Raw genomic sequence first — 17,887 nt, forward strand, 5'->3', positions numbered from 1 at the left:
GGACTGTATTGGGCACCACTTGGCAGGGTAGGAGTCTCAGCAAGAGAGTCCATGTTCTGGCAGAGGAAGTCTTTGATGGCCCTGAGACTTCAGAACAGGGGGCAAGCTCAGCCCAAGCCCTTGAAGACACTTCACAAGCAAGAAAACACAGCAAAGTCCAGTCTTTGTTCTCTCTCAGGTAGAAACAGCAACTGCAGGCCAAACTAGCAAAGCACACTCACAGGCAAAGGGGCAGTACTCCTCCTCCAGCACTTCAGCTCTTCTCCTTGGCAGAGGTTCCTCTTGATCCAGAAGTAATCGGAAAGTCTAGGGTTTTGGGTCCACTATTTATACTAATTTCTGCCTTTGAGGTAGGCAAACTTCAAAGAAAGTCTCTGTTGTTCACAAGATCCTGCCGTGCCCAGGCCTGGCCCCAGACGCACACTGGGGGTTGGAGACTGCATTGTGTGAAGACAGGCACAATCTTTTCAGGTGGGTCAGCTTCTCCCTCCCCAGTCTAGCCCAGGAGACTCATCAGAATATGCAGGCTACACCCCAGCTCCCTTTGTGCCACTGTCTAGAGGGAATTCACAAACAGCCTAACTGTCAGTCTGACCCAGACGTGGATTCAGCAGCAAGGCAGAGGCACAGAATGGTTAAGCAAGAAAATGCCCAATTTCTAAAAGTGGCATTTTCAAACTGACAATCTAAAAACCAACTTTACCAAAAGATGTATTTTTAAATTGTGAGTTCGAAGACCTAAAAATCATATCTCTATCTGTTCCCAATGGGAAACTGCACTTAAAAGATACAGTCCCCATGTTAACCTATGAGAGAGATGGGCCTTGAAACAGTGAAAACTGGATTTGGCATTATTCCACTGTCAGGACTTGTAAAACACATCAGCACATGTCCTACCTTTAACATACACTGCACTCTGCCCATGGGGCTACCTAGGGCCTACCTGAGGGGTGCTTTACACGTAGTAAAAGGGAAGCTTTGTGCCTGGCAAGTAGGTCGAATTGGCAGTGCAAAACTGCACACACAGACACTGCAGTTGCAGGTCTGAGACATGTTTACAGGGCTACTGATGTGGGTGGCACAATCAGTGCTGCAGACACAGTAGTAGCATTTGATTTACAGGCCTGGGGCAACTCTAGTACACTTTACTAGGGACTTAGTAGTAAATCAAATATGCCAATCAGGGATAACCAATCATAAGCACAATTTACACAGGATACACTTGCACTTTAGCAGTGGTCAGCAACGGTAAAGTGCCCAGAGTACCAAAAGTCCAGCACACAGTCAAGACATAGGAACCAAAGACAAAAATACAGGGGAGACTATGCCAAGGATGCCAGGTGTTAACAACCTGCTAGAGGTGTCCCAGCTTGCTTGGTTGCATTCATGGCTGCTAAAATATCTGTGCCAATCTTCTGCTACTCGGGCAGCTTGGCCTTGGCTGCTAGGTCAGCTGCACAGTTCCCTTTATCGTGAATACCATCAATCTGATGGCCCAAAGCGTGCTTCACATTGACCAATAAACTTGGCTTGTAAGTCAGCTGCCTTTCCCCAGAGCTGTTTATGTTTTATAGGTTGTCCCTTTGAATCCTTGAATTCATTTAATCGCCAGTATTGTACATCGACACTGTAAACTTGTACACAGAAGGCTGATTCGGACATGATAAGTGTGGGAACTGTTGAATCAGTCTTCAGTAATGCAAGTAGCAGGGCATGTATTTCTGCATGTTGAGCAGCACTGTCATCTAGAATTTTAGTGAGTGCATTTTGGGATGAATTTACCATCATTCACTACACCATGTGCTACGTTGCAGGCTGCAGAGTATTTATGTTTTGTTCCTACAACGGACTGGGCAGAGCCGTCTATGTAGATGATGAGCTGGTAAGCCTCAATGGGTAAAGTAGCTGGAGTCAGAGCAACATCTTGTTCATAGTGGAGATCAGCTTGTGTGTGAAGAGAAGGATCATACTGAACTTTGCACTTAAAGAAGAGGCCTACTGTACCCACCTTGAGCTTAGGTATGCTTGCTTTTGTGGCCACCTCTAGTGCTGGTACGCGAGAAACAATAATAATGTGTTTTCCCTGCATAAAAAGGCGCTCTTTTAGAATAGCTGTTTATACAGCTGTGAAGAATTTTTCAATGGATGACAATGCGGTGGATGTTTAATGGATGGAACAATGCTTACTTACCAGGTATTTTATCTGGGTCTTGCATAGATATTCAATATGTACTAATGAGGATATTGGCTCAGCAGTATTTACTTATATAAGTTGGGTCACGTAACAACATTTGTCTTGTTTGCTTGTGGAACAGTAGACCACCCCTGCAGTAGTTTCTGATTGGGGAGCTTTTCCTCTGAATCACATTGTTTGGTGGGTTTTTGGTCTGATTAAGGCCATGAAGTTGGGAATACTATTCCTTTGAAGGTACAGTTTTAAATGGATTTTTTTGGGGATGTGCTACAGACTTTGTGGTTAGGGTTTAACTTGACAGTAAAGAAGCCACAGTTTCTATCTCTATATATTTTTGTAATGATATTTCATTTTCACTTTTTTCAATTGTTTAAACTCACTAGTTAATTTCCTTCCCACTGGCACTTTATGGGATACTTTCGGATATAGGGACTGTTGTCACCTTGGGTGTCTTCACAGATTAATAAGGTGCTATTTCGCGCTATTATAGGATTGTAGGATGCTAATCAAATCAATGGGCTTGTGGACTAATAAGCTTGAGTTAATTAATGTTGCATGTCTTAGTATCAGTGGAGATTGTTTTGTGGATAATAATTTAACTCCAGTGTGCTTTTTTTGAAGAATTTTGGAATTTTAGACAAATTGTTGCAAGAAGTGAATATATTCCAGCCCTGAAGAAGTCAAATGACGAAACACGTGTTGGCTGTGACGTCGTTATAAGGTTTTTGGATGGTTTGCCAAATGTTTGGTTACAAAAACGTTTTGGAGGAACACTCAGAAAATATCATAACGGACTTTTGAAGATTATAGAGGAACACTGATGGACTGTTCTGTGAATTTTGAAAGGAAATGGACTTATACTTCCAAAACTTTGGAGGAATAAGGGAATTATAATGTGATTAGGAGGAAGGGTAATTGATTTTTACTTTTGTGCATTTCTGCTTTTCTTTGGGCCTATTATAGAGAAATATTTGGTGCATTTGTAATATTTGAACAATAACTCTTGTAATGGGGAAGCCTTTTTCTTTTTTCTTTTAGAATAATTATATACATGCTCAACGGGTGCCTCAGTATTTTCACGACAATCGTCCTTCAGCTAAGCAATAAAAGAGAGACTTGTAAGCAATGGAGACAACAGTGACTGGGTATGACTCTAATAACTAGGTTGATTTTGTTGTCCCTAGTTTTTAGTCTCAAGCATGTCTGCTTGCAGAGCACACCAGGTATCACTGTGCGCATTCAAACACTGTTTGGATGAAAACATGGGAGAAATCAGTTCATACAAGGGCTTCACTCTCTCTGGTAATGAGGCAAATAAGTGCATCCAAAGGTAAGAAATCCCAGGAGGGACTGCAACATTTGTCAGGAGGTTTCAAGGTAGTGCATCACAGAAGGACGTCATGAACGAATCCCTTGCTGTCGCTTGATAACTCGTATCTTAAGGAGGTTACTGTCAGCTAGGCAATCTTCAGTTTTTTAAATTAATTTTGTAACCATGCGATGTAAGTATGGTCATTACTCTGTTTCCCTCGGTCAGGTATAGATTTAAATAATCACAGTGAGACAGATATCATCAATATATGATAATAATACCTTGCGATCTGGTTGTAAGTTCTCCATGAATCGTACTGTAAATAAGACAGGAGTGCTCTTATAGCCCATTGGCAATTGTCTGAATGAAAACTGCACTCTGTCTAAACTGAAAGTGGTTAGTTAATGACTCTCAGGCGCTATATTCTGACTAAAAAACTGTTGGAAAAGTCGAGGGTTGCTTCGTATTTTTTCCACAACAGGTTGTTCATTAAATCTGTACTGCGAGCGTTTTTTACTAGATATGTTTGTGTATGTATGTATAGGCAAGGGCGATTAAAGTAATTCAAGGTAGTGGTGCAGTCCCTCTTACACTTCACAAATTGTACTTCATGATTCATGGTATTTGTGTCCCCGTGTCCTCGGAGTGTTTCCTGTCCCTAATGTGTTTCTGAAATGTTGTTTTTCATGCCACATGTGAGCCTTGTATAGGGTATTCTGCAAACTGAAACACTTCTGCACGTTTGGGTAAGCTCAGAGTGTGTATGAGAGTTTATGAGACGACAAGGTTCAGAGCTCTGGAGTTGAGGCCATAGGCAGTGCGGATTTCAAACGGTGTGTTTCATAAAGGAGTTGTGACTAAAAGCTAATCCAGTCATTGGCAGATCATACAAAGTGATGGTCACATAGTAACCTAAAGAGAGCAAGGGTGACGCAAAGTGGAAAATGAAACCCTGCTAAAATATCACTATTTGTATGGGGAGAGGGGGCTCAGCGCCATTTTAAGCTCAAAACTGTACCTGGGTGGTTGTACCATGTCATTTTAGGATGAGATGGCTGTGTGAAGCTGTTTGATGTGGTAATAAGCTAGGTAGGTGATGGCTACTTTGCAGCAATATCATGCCTATAACTGAGGCATATCATGGTTGCACCACTGTGAATATGTTAACTAAACTACAGTTGCATTTGCTTTACCAACATGTATTCATTTATTTATCTTGCATTGCTTAGAAGCTTTGTTTTCTTCCGTGATTTGTCACTAGGTTCAAAGGTCATATGACATCACTTCCTATGATGTCATCAGAGTATCAAATGGCTAATGATGTCACTTCAACTACCACTGGCAATTTTTTGAATTGTTGTCTAACAGCAGCCAAAAAGACAATGGTATTGTAAGATGATGCCACAGAGCAGATGGCGGATTAGAACCTTAGATGAGAACTTCAGAAGTATTTCTAAACGTTGCTATTAGTCCTAGCTCTGGGACACAAAAGCCCACCTATGGTTTAGTCCCAGGGATTTCAACCTGGAAGGAGGTGGGCATGACCAATGCCAGAATTTAAGGACCGCTACATAACATGAATTCACAAAAAAATAAATGGACCTCATTTACATATTAAATATTTATGTAACAAAGAATTGGCGTGTATCGGCCCTTCTACACTTATGTTGGACATCCCCGGTATAGTCATAGATGGACGAACAGAGAAGGAGTCACAATCAGGCACAGACTGGGGGCACACAACTTGATACACAATACACTTACCTCAGACATTGTAATTTAAGACCTACCTTCACAGTGGGTTCCATTTATCAGTTCGAAGCCGGATTGGCAGAGGCACGTATAGGATCCTGGTGTGTTTATACAATCTCCCCCATGACAATTAGAGGCAGGGTCTGCACACTCATCAATGTCTGAGAGAGAATGGGAAGAAAATATACCATCACTAGGATGTTACAGCCCCTACACAGAGGTCCCTCTAAGACATCCTGCCATTTATACCTTCACATCCCCTTTCAGTTTCTAGTTTTACTCACTCTATTCCTCATCGCACTACTATCCTTTCCTATCTTTTCCCTCATTAAATCCCTATTTTTGTGTTTAGTCCTCTCGTGCTTTTCCTTCTTTCTCTCCTTGATCCTCTGCCTCCTTTCTCTTTGCTTCCTACCTCCTTGGTAACAAGGTATAAACGTTGCAGATTCCATCACAAAGACCAATCACAGCCAAGCAGCTGAAGGGTGGTCCCAACCAAGAAACATAGACTAACCCCAGCTCAAACACAGGGCATGATTCCAGCCCTGGAATAGAGCAAATCCCAGCGCAATAATACACAGTAACTTGGGCCTTAAACAATACTGTCAATGAAAGGACAGAGTATATTCCAAACTCAGAACTTAGAGTAAAACACAAGAGTGCATGTCCTGATTAGGCAACCAAATAGGGCACATCCCAGACCAGAAACGAAAGATAATATCAGACAAAGCTCATGGTATAAACATGCCCAGGAACAGGGACTAAGCAATTTAAAGCTTAGAAGTGGTTATTAAATCACTAGCCACATGGTAAACATTTGCCTTAATTATTAGGACCTTAAGGAGAAAGGGACCTGAGAAGCCTTACCTCTGCACATGAGTCGGTCGGCTGTTATCTGGTACCCCTCTTCACAAGCTTGACATGAGAATGACCCCAGGGTGTTGGTACAGATTCCAGAAGAGCAAACCGAAGGCAAGGAACACTCATCCATATCTGTAAATAAAAGGCAAAGAAGCACTGGTCTCTCAACTATGTTTATTACTCTGCACACACAACCGAAAGGTCAGAGAGTTTATAGCCAACCTTCAGAGAAAGGATTAATCCAATCTAGCATAGGAATTGAGGATTAAACTAGCAATAAGGAAAGAGTCTGTTTAACCTCACTATGTACGATGATGTTGCCAAGAGAGAGAATTCTCAATTACAGGTTTCAAAGAGGTCATAATATCATAAGCACCATCTGCAGTAGGGACCATCTGTATATATCCAGGGGGGGATAAAAGGACTGCCTGTGATATCCAAGAGGAGGACAATCCACTTGATTTCAGGTAAAGATAATGATCACAAGAACTATCTGAAAGGGGGCAAAGCCACATGTCCACACAAAGATCAAATAGAATATTTATACCATTGTCGATTGAAAATCCAGTCACACGAACTCATGAAGATCAAAGGCCCACTGCACCATCAGCAATTAAAGCCCACACCAGGATGCCCAGAATTTGTAAGGTCCATTTCAGTAACACAGAGAGAGAGAACTAAATCAAAGGGCCCCAGTGAAGTTAAAGGAGTCTTACACATAATCAGGGAGAGAACACAGTCACAGCATTCCAATAAACTCGTAACACTATAAAAACATTGTGCATAACCAGAGAGCAATCCTAATCACAAGATCCCAGGGGGATTAATCCACTACCAGTACCAGCAAAGAATGAACAGAATCACAGGATTCCAGAGCGAAAAGGGCAATGAGAGCCATCTGAGATAGGGATCAATGACTTGGTGCTAGAAAGGTCAAAAGGATTATCAGTGTCCCCACTTAATGTGGCCCCTCTCATAGTCAACAAAGAGAACCCAAAAAAGGATTTTAGGCAAATGATAACAACTATATAATTTGGCATTATCTGTTAGAGAAATAGCTATCAACAGTTTGGGTACAGCGCTGATTTAAAAAGACCTACCCAGCTCTTAGGCACTGAGGCATTATAATAAGCATCAATTGCATGTCACCTTCTAAGCAGACCTTAGTTAAGATACCTAAAATCTATAATGGGCCATTCTGCATATTCTTTGGTCTAAGCCGGAATTGAGCAGCATTTAATAAAAGTAGCTTTTTAAACTGTTAACCTAGTTAATCCTTGTTCTCAAGATACCTCATGATAAGATGTGGAGACTAAAGGCTTCTTTTAGAGGTTGGTGGATGGAGGGGAATCTGCCTAAAACAGTGTGAGGGAACCACAGGGATTCCGATGATGGGGCCTCTGCTGGCTCTGCCTTCGGAAACCCTTGACCTGATGCCTGTCACACTGGGCAACCAAGTTACAGTGACACCTGACCCACCGTTTTTAGGGTAGGCAACCCTCACTAATCTTCCCTACCTGGGCATCCTATGTGATGTTTTAATAAAGAACCCCATGATCCCCTCACCATCTGGGCCCAACTAAAAGAACCAGAAAGGCAATGCAATGCAGCGATTTGCACTGTGTTGCGTTATTCTAGATTTATCAAGCCACGCAGGGCCACACAAGGTGGCGTTGCGCGGATTAATAAATCTAACTTAGTAGCTGCGTCGCCCTTGTGCCCTTTTGTGTGCTGCAAGGGCAACACAGCTACTGGATGAATATGCCCCAGGTTTTTTTTCTGCTATCTTAAGCGCCACAAAGTCTTAGAAGGGGTGGATTGGTAATTCTGCAAACCCTTTTTTCTAAATTGCAAATAATCTATGGCGATTTTAGCACAATGAATACCTCATTGTGCTGAACTTCGTTACTAAGACAGTCCATGGAGAGAGTTGGTGATGATTAAAATATCAAACACACAAAAGGGGATGGGAGGAATACTTACAATTAGTCTAACCACGGGCAATCACTCGTGGTAGCATCCCAACCCACCATGCGATCTCAGTTTGGACCCAACCATATGCAAACCAGCCTTGACCCCTGCTCCGCATGGGACCAGTTCAGCCCGAACTGCAAGGCCAAGGCGTCACTGAACTGAAACACAAACAACCTAGGATAGGTTTCTCCCTGATAAAGGCTCATCATCTAGGTATAGCTTGGTTTCAGTGGCACAGTGAGAAGGGAACCCATGTCTGGGCACAGCCGTCTCACTTAGGGCGGTACATCAAACACACAAAAGGTGATGGGAAGAATGCTTGTAATTTGCCTAACCACTGGCAATCACTTGGGGTACCATCCCAACCCATTGTCCTTTTGCTCATCAAGCCACCTCCGTTTTGACTCAACCCTATGAAAACCAGCCCTGACCCTGCTCCTCATGGGAACAGTCCAGCCCGAACTGCCAGGCCAGGTCCTCACTGAATCCGAAAAATAAGCAATCTAGGACTGTTTTACCCCTGATAAGGGTAATCAGCCAGGTATAGCTTGCTTCTAGCAGCACAGTAAGCAGAGGACCCTACTTTGGGCATACCTGTCACCCTTTGAGCTGTACATCAAACACACAAAAGGTGTTGGGAGGTATGATTGCAATTCGTCTAACCGCTGCCAATCGCTGTTGGTAGATTGCCCACCCATTGTTCTTTTGCTCACCAGGCCACTTCAGTTTGGACTCAATCATATGCAAATCAGCCTTTACCCTGCTCCTCGTGGGGCCAGTCCAGTTCAAACTGCCAAGCCAGGATCTCACGAAACCAGAAAACCAGAAAACCAAGATCGGTTTTGACCTGATTGTGGCTCTTCATTTGGGTGTAGCCTAGCTCAAGAGGCCCAGAAAGCAAGGGGCCCACATCTGGGCACATCATTGGCCACTTAGGGCAGTACATCAAAAACACAAAAGACAATCGGACGATGCTTGTAATAATTCTAATCACTGTTAATAGCTTGAGGAAGCATTCCAAACCATCGTTAACCGAGCGATTGCCAGTGGTAAGACTTTTTTTTTTAAACCTGCCACTACCTCTTCCTGAGTGTTTGCCACCCTGCCCGCCTCATCTTGCAGGTGAAGTGCCAGAGGGATACCAGTCTCCCTACACAACAGCCAAGTCAAGAGCCTACCTGACTTATCCTCTTCTTGGAGTAGGAGCTGCCAATAGTGGGTGCGTGTACATGGATTAACCTGTCCCTCTTCTCCGCAATGCTCTGCAGCACCTGCATCTCCTCCAACAGAGCTTCTGGTCTGGGCTCTCCCCACCCCTGTAACAACTCTGATTCCCTTTCCTCCAGGTGCAGCTGCCTCTCAAGCTGCCAACACACCCCGATCCTTAAGCCCATACATTGACATCTCACAACCATATTTATGGATTCCCACTCACTATGTCAGTAGAACCAGTTACAATCCAAATATTCAGTGAGAGCTTGGGATAATGTCTCCCTGTCTACATTATCAGACATCACATCCACCAGGAAGAGCCACAACTGCGTCCACCCCCTAGACCCTCCTAGAGCACAGTAAACTGGTGAATGATCAGACAGAAACCGAGCCAAGTGTGACACCCTCAGAAGATCTCCAGGCGGGATGCCAGCCAGCAGTACCTTATCCAATCTGGGGTAAAGCCACATATATTTCAGGTTCATGTACCTCACCTTCTAGTTCACTTCCAGAAATGACTTTTGCTGTTCCAGAACCTTCCAGACATAATCAGGAAAAAATTGCAATTGTATGATTTTCTGCACTTAAACTCCAACTGCTTCCTGGCAACACGGAGATTACAGTCTCTGTAGTTGAGTATTTTTCCTATGAAGGTCCCAGCGGGGGAGGGCCTGGAGGTGGGGGAGTACCAATGCCTATTGCACCCTTTCAATCACAAAGATGAAGGAAAGGCCCTGTGGTGTCAAATGCTGTCACACCCATTGTTCCTGGAAGCTTCAGTAGACGTGCCCTCTACCCTCTCTGGGAAGCTCAGGAGACAAATGTTGGTACTACAAGAGCAGCCCTCCACATCCTCAGCTAGTGTCCAAGTCCCCGGTGACCCTGGTCAAATTAGCCATCTGCTGCTTTAGAGCCGCCACCTCACCTCAGAGCGTTTCGATGTTGCCCTCTGCCACCATCACTTTCTCTACCACTTTGCGTAAATCCGCCCTGAGCAGATTCATATAAATAGACACAGTCTAAATATTTGTTCCAGAGCAGTGCGTGACCCATGAGAAGCCACCAGTAGTTTGGATCAAGATAGCTTCCCCTCATGCTTTAGGGATGAAGCAGTCAATTCGACCCCCTTTTCTCAGGCCAAGCGATGTGATGATCGCCGAGGGGTAGTGTACTGAGTGATAGTATGGCAGCCGCAGTCCGTGGCTGCCTGTCCTTACCCATTGTGAACCTACCTGGGGTCTTTACTGCAGCCCCTCGTACAAGGGCAATAATTTACCAATACAGAACCACACACTCTATCACAAGTCCCAACCACAGTCTGCTGCAGCCCAGACCCCATCCTCTCAGGTCTGGCAGGGTCTCGGGGACCCTCACTGATGTCTTCTGTATGCTGCGTAGTGGTCACAGCCCCTCTGACACTATGGGGTGCCACCATCTCAGCCGCAGCGGCCCCCAAGTGCCCGACTCTCCATGAGAGACACCACCAACAGGATGCAAAGCTGTTCAGGGCCCCCCTTCCAGAGCCAACACACTGGCACCAGGAGTCCCGCTCCTCATCAGGCAATCACCAGCCAATTGATGCATGTGGTCACCCCACCGTGCTGCATACAGTTGCACCTCTGGGCTCCAACCTCCTGCACCTCCTCATGAAGCACCTCCAGCCACAAGTATATCATCCCCCAAGGGCAGGAGGGGCTCCAGGCCACACTCATTTCGCTCCCGCTGCCAAGCCTCGGGCCAAGTCAGCATCCCACTGCCTCCACGACCCACTACGGGAGGTCCACCGGCTCCACTGGCCGATAGCCGAGGCCCATCGCCAGTACAGTCCTCCTCAGCCTGCAGTCCGGTGCATCACATTCCTTCGGCCGCCCCTGCTCCTACCAGCCGAGGCTCCTAACTAGGTACCAGCGTACGCCCAACTCATTCTGATGATCTCCGGACTCTCTGGATCTGATGCCTCAGGTGCTTCTTCCACAGCCAGAAGGCTCCCCCTGTCGACCACAAGGTAGGTTTTGCAGCAGTGTCACTGCCCATGACCAAGACTCTGACGGCCATCGTTCCTGGCTGCCTCCAATTCATCCACGGCTCAATCGGCTCCCCTTATGCCTGGGAACAGCGTGCCACACTTATCCAGAGCTGCTGGCAATGTGGGAGGCAGAATCATAAATGATTACAGGATGGCCGACAGGACAATAGGGATCTACATCCTGTCGGCCATCTTGTAGGCCACACCCCCGCCAGAGGTTAGACTTATTGCAAGCATCCTCCTACCACATTTTGTGTGTTTGATGATGAAAATATGTCTTCTGTGAAGTCATGGGTCTCATGAATCACTTCATAGTCTGCCAGGTTTACTGCTGCAACCTCGAGGTTAGGAAAATAACATGAAGCCTGCAGAAATATGTTACTGTTTGCTATGCAAAGATTATTGTCAATGTTCAATTCGACTGGTTGCAGTTGTTTTATTTTGCCTATGGATCTTTCTTTCCTCAATGGACGTATGATTAGGTTTCGAGAATGCAGGAGTGACAAGGGATACTGGCAGTGTCAAAGTTTTATGTGACTACTCTTTACAAAAACTGTTCAAGTGCAAAAGGGCAAAGACACTTAACATAAAAACCACTTGGTGAGAGAAAGAAAGAGCCTGCTTTCGGAGACACACACAGTAAGCAGGACTGTGGCCAGTGAGTGCAGTGGAAGGCGTCTTAGTGATGCATCTTGTCCTTACAGGCTCACATAAGGAGGCTGGTAAAAACATCAGGAAGTATGTGCTGTGTGCCTGCCAGGCTGGGCCGCCACCCAGTTTCTCATTTGCTCTTGATGTTTGTCAGGATGTGCAGGGGCACTTCAGTTACTCCCCATCTAAAAGCCACAAGCTCTGCTGGTGAACACCAGAGATGGTACCCTATTTATCTTTGGGGGTCAGACAGGACATAAAATAGAAGAAAAAAAACGCAAACAGTTGTCAGAGTCATCTCTAAACTATTATTCTAACAGCAAGCTTATTGGGACCTTAGCTTGTAACACAAAATAAAGGACTGTTGACATCAAAATGATAGACTAGGCTGAACGGTGTGTTACTTTTCCACCTAAGTCAGTCAAGGCCAACCCCCCCTCCCCAATTGTATTTTATTTATTCCCTGCAGCCAAGGCCAACCCTACCCATTGTGTTTTTTATTTCATCCCCTGGCATCAAGGGCAAACTGGCCAATTACGCCCCTGAGAGGAGCAGAGGACTGTTGCATTGTGGTTTATTGTACAGTATTACAACACTTACGAAGCACTTGCTACCACCATGCGGGACGCTAAATCACTTGCCTACATGGGAAGCATGCTACACCATATAGGGTGTATGGCTGGAAGTGTATTGTCTTTGTTTTGATCCTATGTTGGAAGTGTTTCCATGTCATGCGTGATGATAAGTAAGGTGTGGTTAACGTTTTACGGGACGCAGAGCTTAGCAATGTGATGGATGAAAAGGTCGAGAGAGGGGTGCAGTTTATGGTTTTCAGTAAGTTGGCAGCATTGAGCAACTCTGCAGGCCGCTTATTGATATTTTTAATTTTTTACGTGGAAGTAGCACATGTCCATGTTTGGGAGGCCGTCCCTCCCCGGTGTCTAGTGGGTGGATCGCTGCCTGGGGATCGAGTTCTTGAGGTGATTCCCTAAGCAGGGATCCAGTAGGGTGAGGTACTGCTGGAAAAAGGACGTTGAGCTATCCCCTCTGAGAACCGATCACAGCTAACATATCACCAAATGGTTTAACTATCAATTAGTGCGGTGTCGGCGATGTGCAACACACATTAAAAAAACATAATCTTGTGTTGTGAGGGAAGCTCTTACCTCACATACTGACTTGATTTCTCCTTAGCATTGCTGTAGACAAACCATTTATGTCCACTACACTCTGAAGGTACTGCGGTAGACATGAATGGTTCATTCATTGGAGTTCAGCAGTTAATACATCCACATCATCCTATTTAATGTTGAGTGGGTAGGGCAAGGTATGAACATTACAAGAGGTAAACTATATACTTTCTCTTCCTACCACCGCTATTCACTGCCTTCTTGACACTGCCTGACATCAAATAGCAAGGATGGTGTTAGGGGTATCAGTGAAAAAGCCAGGAGTCATATGTTAGCTATTTATTATTAAAGTTCAAGTTTCATACTGCCCCAGCCGCGTTCTTAAAAGAACGTAACAGTCTCATAAGCACTTCACTGAAATTCATGTGCTAATAATGTCCTGGGGATTAGCACCTGCAAGCAATGGCACACATTATGCACTTCCCACCCCTGCGTGTCTTACCTTCACATTGATCCCGATCTGCAGACAGCTTGTATCCTGCCTGGCACTTGGTGCAGATGAAGGATCCATCCGTGTTCACGCACAGCCCCTGATGGCAGCTCATCAGAGACTCGCATTCATTAATATCTGTGACAAGAAGGAACCAGTCAGATCTCTTCCTAACAGTGGACTTTGGATTGAAAGTTAAGAACATAGGCTCACAATAATCATATCTGCCAACCTGCACATTTTCTAATACTTCTGTAAGGAAGATCAAACAGCACATTTCAGGAGGAGATTTGGTTGACCATGCTATATACCCTTTCACACCTTAACACCCCTAATGTTACGAAAACATTCCCTCTTCCCCTCTCAAGGAAGAATTCAGAATATCCTCTCTGTTCAGGTAAGAATTCCTCCCACCTTCCAGATCCTCAAGTTCAAGCCTAAAGATCACCTCCTGCTCCACATTTAGACTGCCACCTTTACCAAACCTCTTGTATTAGCTCACAGTATACAATCTTGTGCGTCTAGAATGTTGTGGTTTTCTATGCAATAAATATGCTCCACCCTCAAGCTATCCACTTATCCTTCTGTCGTAAACAAATGTTCTTGCAAATTCTTTTTATTTCTTAGCGTGTATTTTCTACTTTTTATGCATGTGTATTTTTTACTCTCTGTTACTACTTTGTGGTTAGAAGAGTTATGCGAGAAACTGCAAACAAATCGAATAAATTCCTGTGATATCTAGGCTGGACGTGAAAACCTAGCTCTGGTAGCTATTTCTTAATCCTTGGACTCCTCAAAAGCCACATTTCATTTTGAAGTTAGACATCAGGTTATAGCACAAAGACTCGAGTTTGCGACTTCAATCTACTCTGTTCTCTTTGGCTTTGAAGGCTAGGATTTCTCATAAGGGTCATCTGCTTGCCCTATTTCATTACCCTTTTTAAAAGCACTTTGCTTTTGATATTTTCTGGTGACTCATGTTTGGCAGCTCATCAGTTTTAAAACGTTATTCAAATAAAGGTTCCGTCAACATGACAGTACAGCAGACAATAATCACAGAACGTTTGGGAAAGGACCACATTATTATTGATATATTATTGAATCTATAATATCAACTATCAGTACATTGTCTAAGGAAGTAGATGTAAGTTAAGAACAGCAAATATACTTCCCTGTTTTCACCAGGACGACTTAGTGGTGGTGGACATTGTGGACGCAATAATTTTTAGGTCAATATTTCATATCACAATATAGTGACTTGGAACTCAAAGACCTCAGCAAACTGCATTGCTGTTATGGAAATATCATTACGTTTTTGCACACGCGGTGTAGTGTTTCCTATACTGTTGTTCCCTTTCATTAAACATTTGAAGGTCAAGCAATCATGCCACAGAACTTGGAAGTCACCTCTTCATCTACTGAAGAACTATTTGATTTTTTGTCAAGACAAGTATTGGTAGGACCTTGGGTACTACTATTATAAGCATCAATTGGATAGAAGATTCATAGGCAAGACAAGTTTTGGTAGGACCTTGGGTACTACTATTATAAGCATCAATTGGATATAAGATTCATAGTCAAGACAAGTATTGGTAGGACCTTGGGTACTAACTACTATTATAAGCATCAATTGGATATAAGATTCAATCAGTGCGAACTCTGCTACAGCTTCCTGCAATCCCACTTCAGAACGTGCTGATCACCAGGCAGTTTCCAACTACATGGAAATAATCTGCTGCTTTCAATATGCAGTTGGATCATTTAAGACTGCAATACCAACTATGTTTATGAATCGTTGTCAGGGTGAGGAATTTATATTTTATCATCTAGAACCTTACATTAATACTCGCGTTCCTGTCATATTTCCGCTCATTGACCCTCATCAAATTCCTCCTCTAAATCTGTTTCCCATTTATCGGTGACTGATGTCGAATCTTCTGCCCTTCCATTGACCTGTAACCCATACACATTCAAAATGATTTTCTACAGCCTGTGCCTATCACAATTTACTGGTACAGTGAATCAAAGCGACTTGTTTCTTTGGCTAGTTCACCCACCAAATCTTCATTGCTTTAATTTTTTCGGGCGTATGTTAACAACACCATTGAGGATCTGCCTAAAGTCATCCTAATTGCCTTCAAATGTTTAAGATGAGTGACCTGAATCAGATGCTCAGCCATATTTAGTCAATAAGTGTCTCATGCCAAAAATATGTTTTGTTTTTAACACCAATACATGCAGCCACATTTTGCAACATCACACCAGGTGCGTACAGATGTACTCCCCATACATTCATGATCCACTAAGGTGTACCGTATTGGAGTAATATTCCCCTTGCTACATATCCTCTGGTGCTATCCTACGGGGGATGAGGCAGGGCTGGCATTCTCCCTGCACTAACATTTAGTTACAGTCTCCACTTTGACTAGTGGAGTTGTCACCTGCCAATACCAGCTTATTGACTAGAGTTCTGCTGCTCACAAGGGACTCTCTTTTTGACAATTGCGAACATCGCAGTAGGTGTACTGAAACCTGGGAACTGTCACCATTGTGGTCAGAGCTATTCTCACAGCAATTGATTATGGAAACTTAATCTATTCGTCGATTTTCCCAGAAAACAATCCTTACAGTCTGTACACATTCTTCTCACTGATATCACTTCTATTCTGATAAACATTTGTTCATAATTATTCTTTTTTAAGTATGGTGTGCCCAGTGAAATGGTAGATCCTCTGCACCTTCTGCTTAGATTAGCCACATCAGGAGTTCCTCGGTCTTTGATCAGTTAATTTGTAGCCTGACACTCCACCAAACTGATCCAATACATATAGCATAATCCACAAATTCACTAGTAGCACATAATCCAGTATGTCATCTACTTAGATGGAAACAATGAACTCAACTCCGTAAACTATGATCCCTCTTCCTACTAAGCTTGCTGTACATTCCACCACTAACAGTTCCACCACTAAAACAAATAAAAAAGGAGAGGAGATAGTGCTGTTGTGGACCACACTCTATTTGCAGAAGCATCAAGTCCACCCTTTGACCATCATCAAGACCGTGAATTCAGTGTACAGCAGGGTCACCAACCAAATCAACTGTTCCTTAAATAAGTGCCTCATGTTAGGGGATGTGGATTTTTTTGCGATGTACCCAGTCTGATTAGGATGCTTATCAGGGGAGATATCTAAGAGGCCACCATCATTGCTAACAACTTAGTGTCTGCATGCATCACTGATTAGAGTCTGTATCATTCACATCGTTCGGCGCATTTAATGGACTTGATAAATACTGAAACCCGATTCCCTCAGATTTCTGACCAAATAAATCCTAAAACACAGCCAAATATTATGGATTTAACACAGGGGTGAATGTTGTATAACATTCAGAGATAAGCCTATTAAGGCTGAGTGCCTTCCATGAATTCAAATATTTAAGGCCCAGGAATCTCCACAAGCATGAGCGCCTCCTCTTCCCCAGCTTCGTGTGCCACCTCAATCTTCCCTGCATCCTTGCATTTTGTGAGCTCTTATGGGTACAGCTTTTGGTAAAATCGTATACCTGACAAAAAAGTTCCATTATTGCATACCTTTACACATTCACTCTTTTCAATCAATTCACCCATTTCCTACTCTTTCTTAGTAGCCCTAGTCAAAGGTCTCCCAAGTCAAATACCCTAGGCACACTGTCTGACAAGATAATTCTGGGACTGTAGTTTTACATATTTTACAGTAATATCATCAGGTTTAATTCTGCCCCCTGATCTGACCCAGCAAGTCTTTGTTTATTACTAGAGCTCTAATGATTTGAGCTCTCATTAAGCCTCAGTCAATGTGGTCTTCAGTATTCCTCCCTCTAGCAAAACACATATAGCTCTAAAATACCTGTCTAAAATGTACTTTGAAAGTATTCCAAACTGTAGAAGCTTTATGACTCAGTGTTTACTAAAAACATATTAATGTATTCTAAGAGTGAAGACCAGAAGACTATGGGCCTTATTTAGGGTTTGGCACATGTGGGACATATACACTCTAAATTTGCAGGCAAAACATCTACCAATTTTTGCCGCAATTCATAAACCCTTACATTCTAAATAAGATCCTAAATCCAACATTTGCTTTAAAGAACTGCCTAAAAGGTATGTCGATAGGTAATCTAGAATACAGCTTCGACCAGACTATGATCAGGCAGCATGCAAGGATGCATAGTTCATTCACTGATCTCCCCTCTCACCTCCTTGGAGCATATGGCAAAGCCTCTTCAGGAGGATGAGTCATTTACT

The 17,887-nt window shown here is 43.6% G+C and overlaps 1 protein-coding gene across 5 annotated transcripts in view; it reads right to left on the reverse strand.

The window, feature by feature from the left end:
• LTBP2 (latent transforming growth factor beta binding protein 2) overlaps positions 1–17,887 on the reverse strand; it is a 1,514,902-nt gene that overhangs the window by 406,353 nt on the left and 1,090,662 nt on the right. For all 5 annotated transcript variants that reach the window (XM_069208495.1, XM_069208492.1, XM_069208494.1 and 2 more), the window contains 3 exons: positions 13,615–13,740; positions 6,126–6,251; positions 5,297–5,419 (listed from right to left, as the gene is read on the reverse strand). In XM_069208495.1, coding sequence (XP_069064596.1) covers positions 5,297–5,419; positions 6,126–6,251; positions 13,615–13,740 — 375 coding nt within the window. The remainder of the gene's footprint in view (positions 1–5,296; positions 5,420–6,125; positions 6,252–13,614; positions 13,741–17,887) is intronic.

Source organism: Pleurodeles waltl, chromosome 9 (genome assembly GCF_031143425.1).
Source record: "Pleurodeles waltl isolate 20211129_DDA chromosome 9, aPleWal1.hap1.20221129, whole genome shotgun sequence".
Classification (NCBI taxonomy): Eukaryota; Metazoa; Chordata; class Amphibia; order Caudata; family Salamandridae; genus Pleurodeles; species Pleurodeles waltl.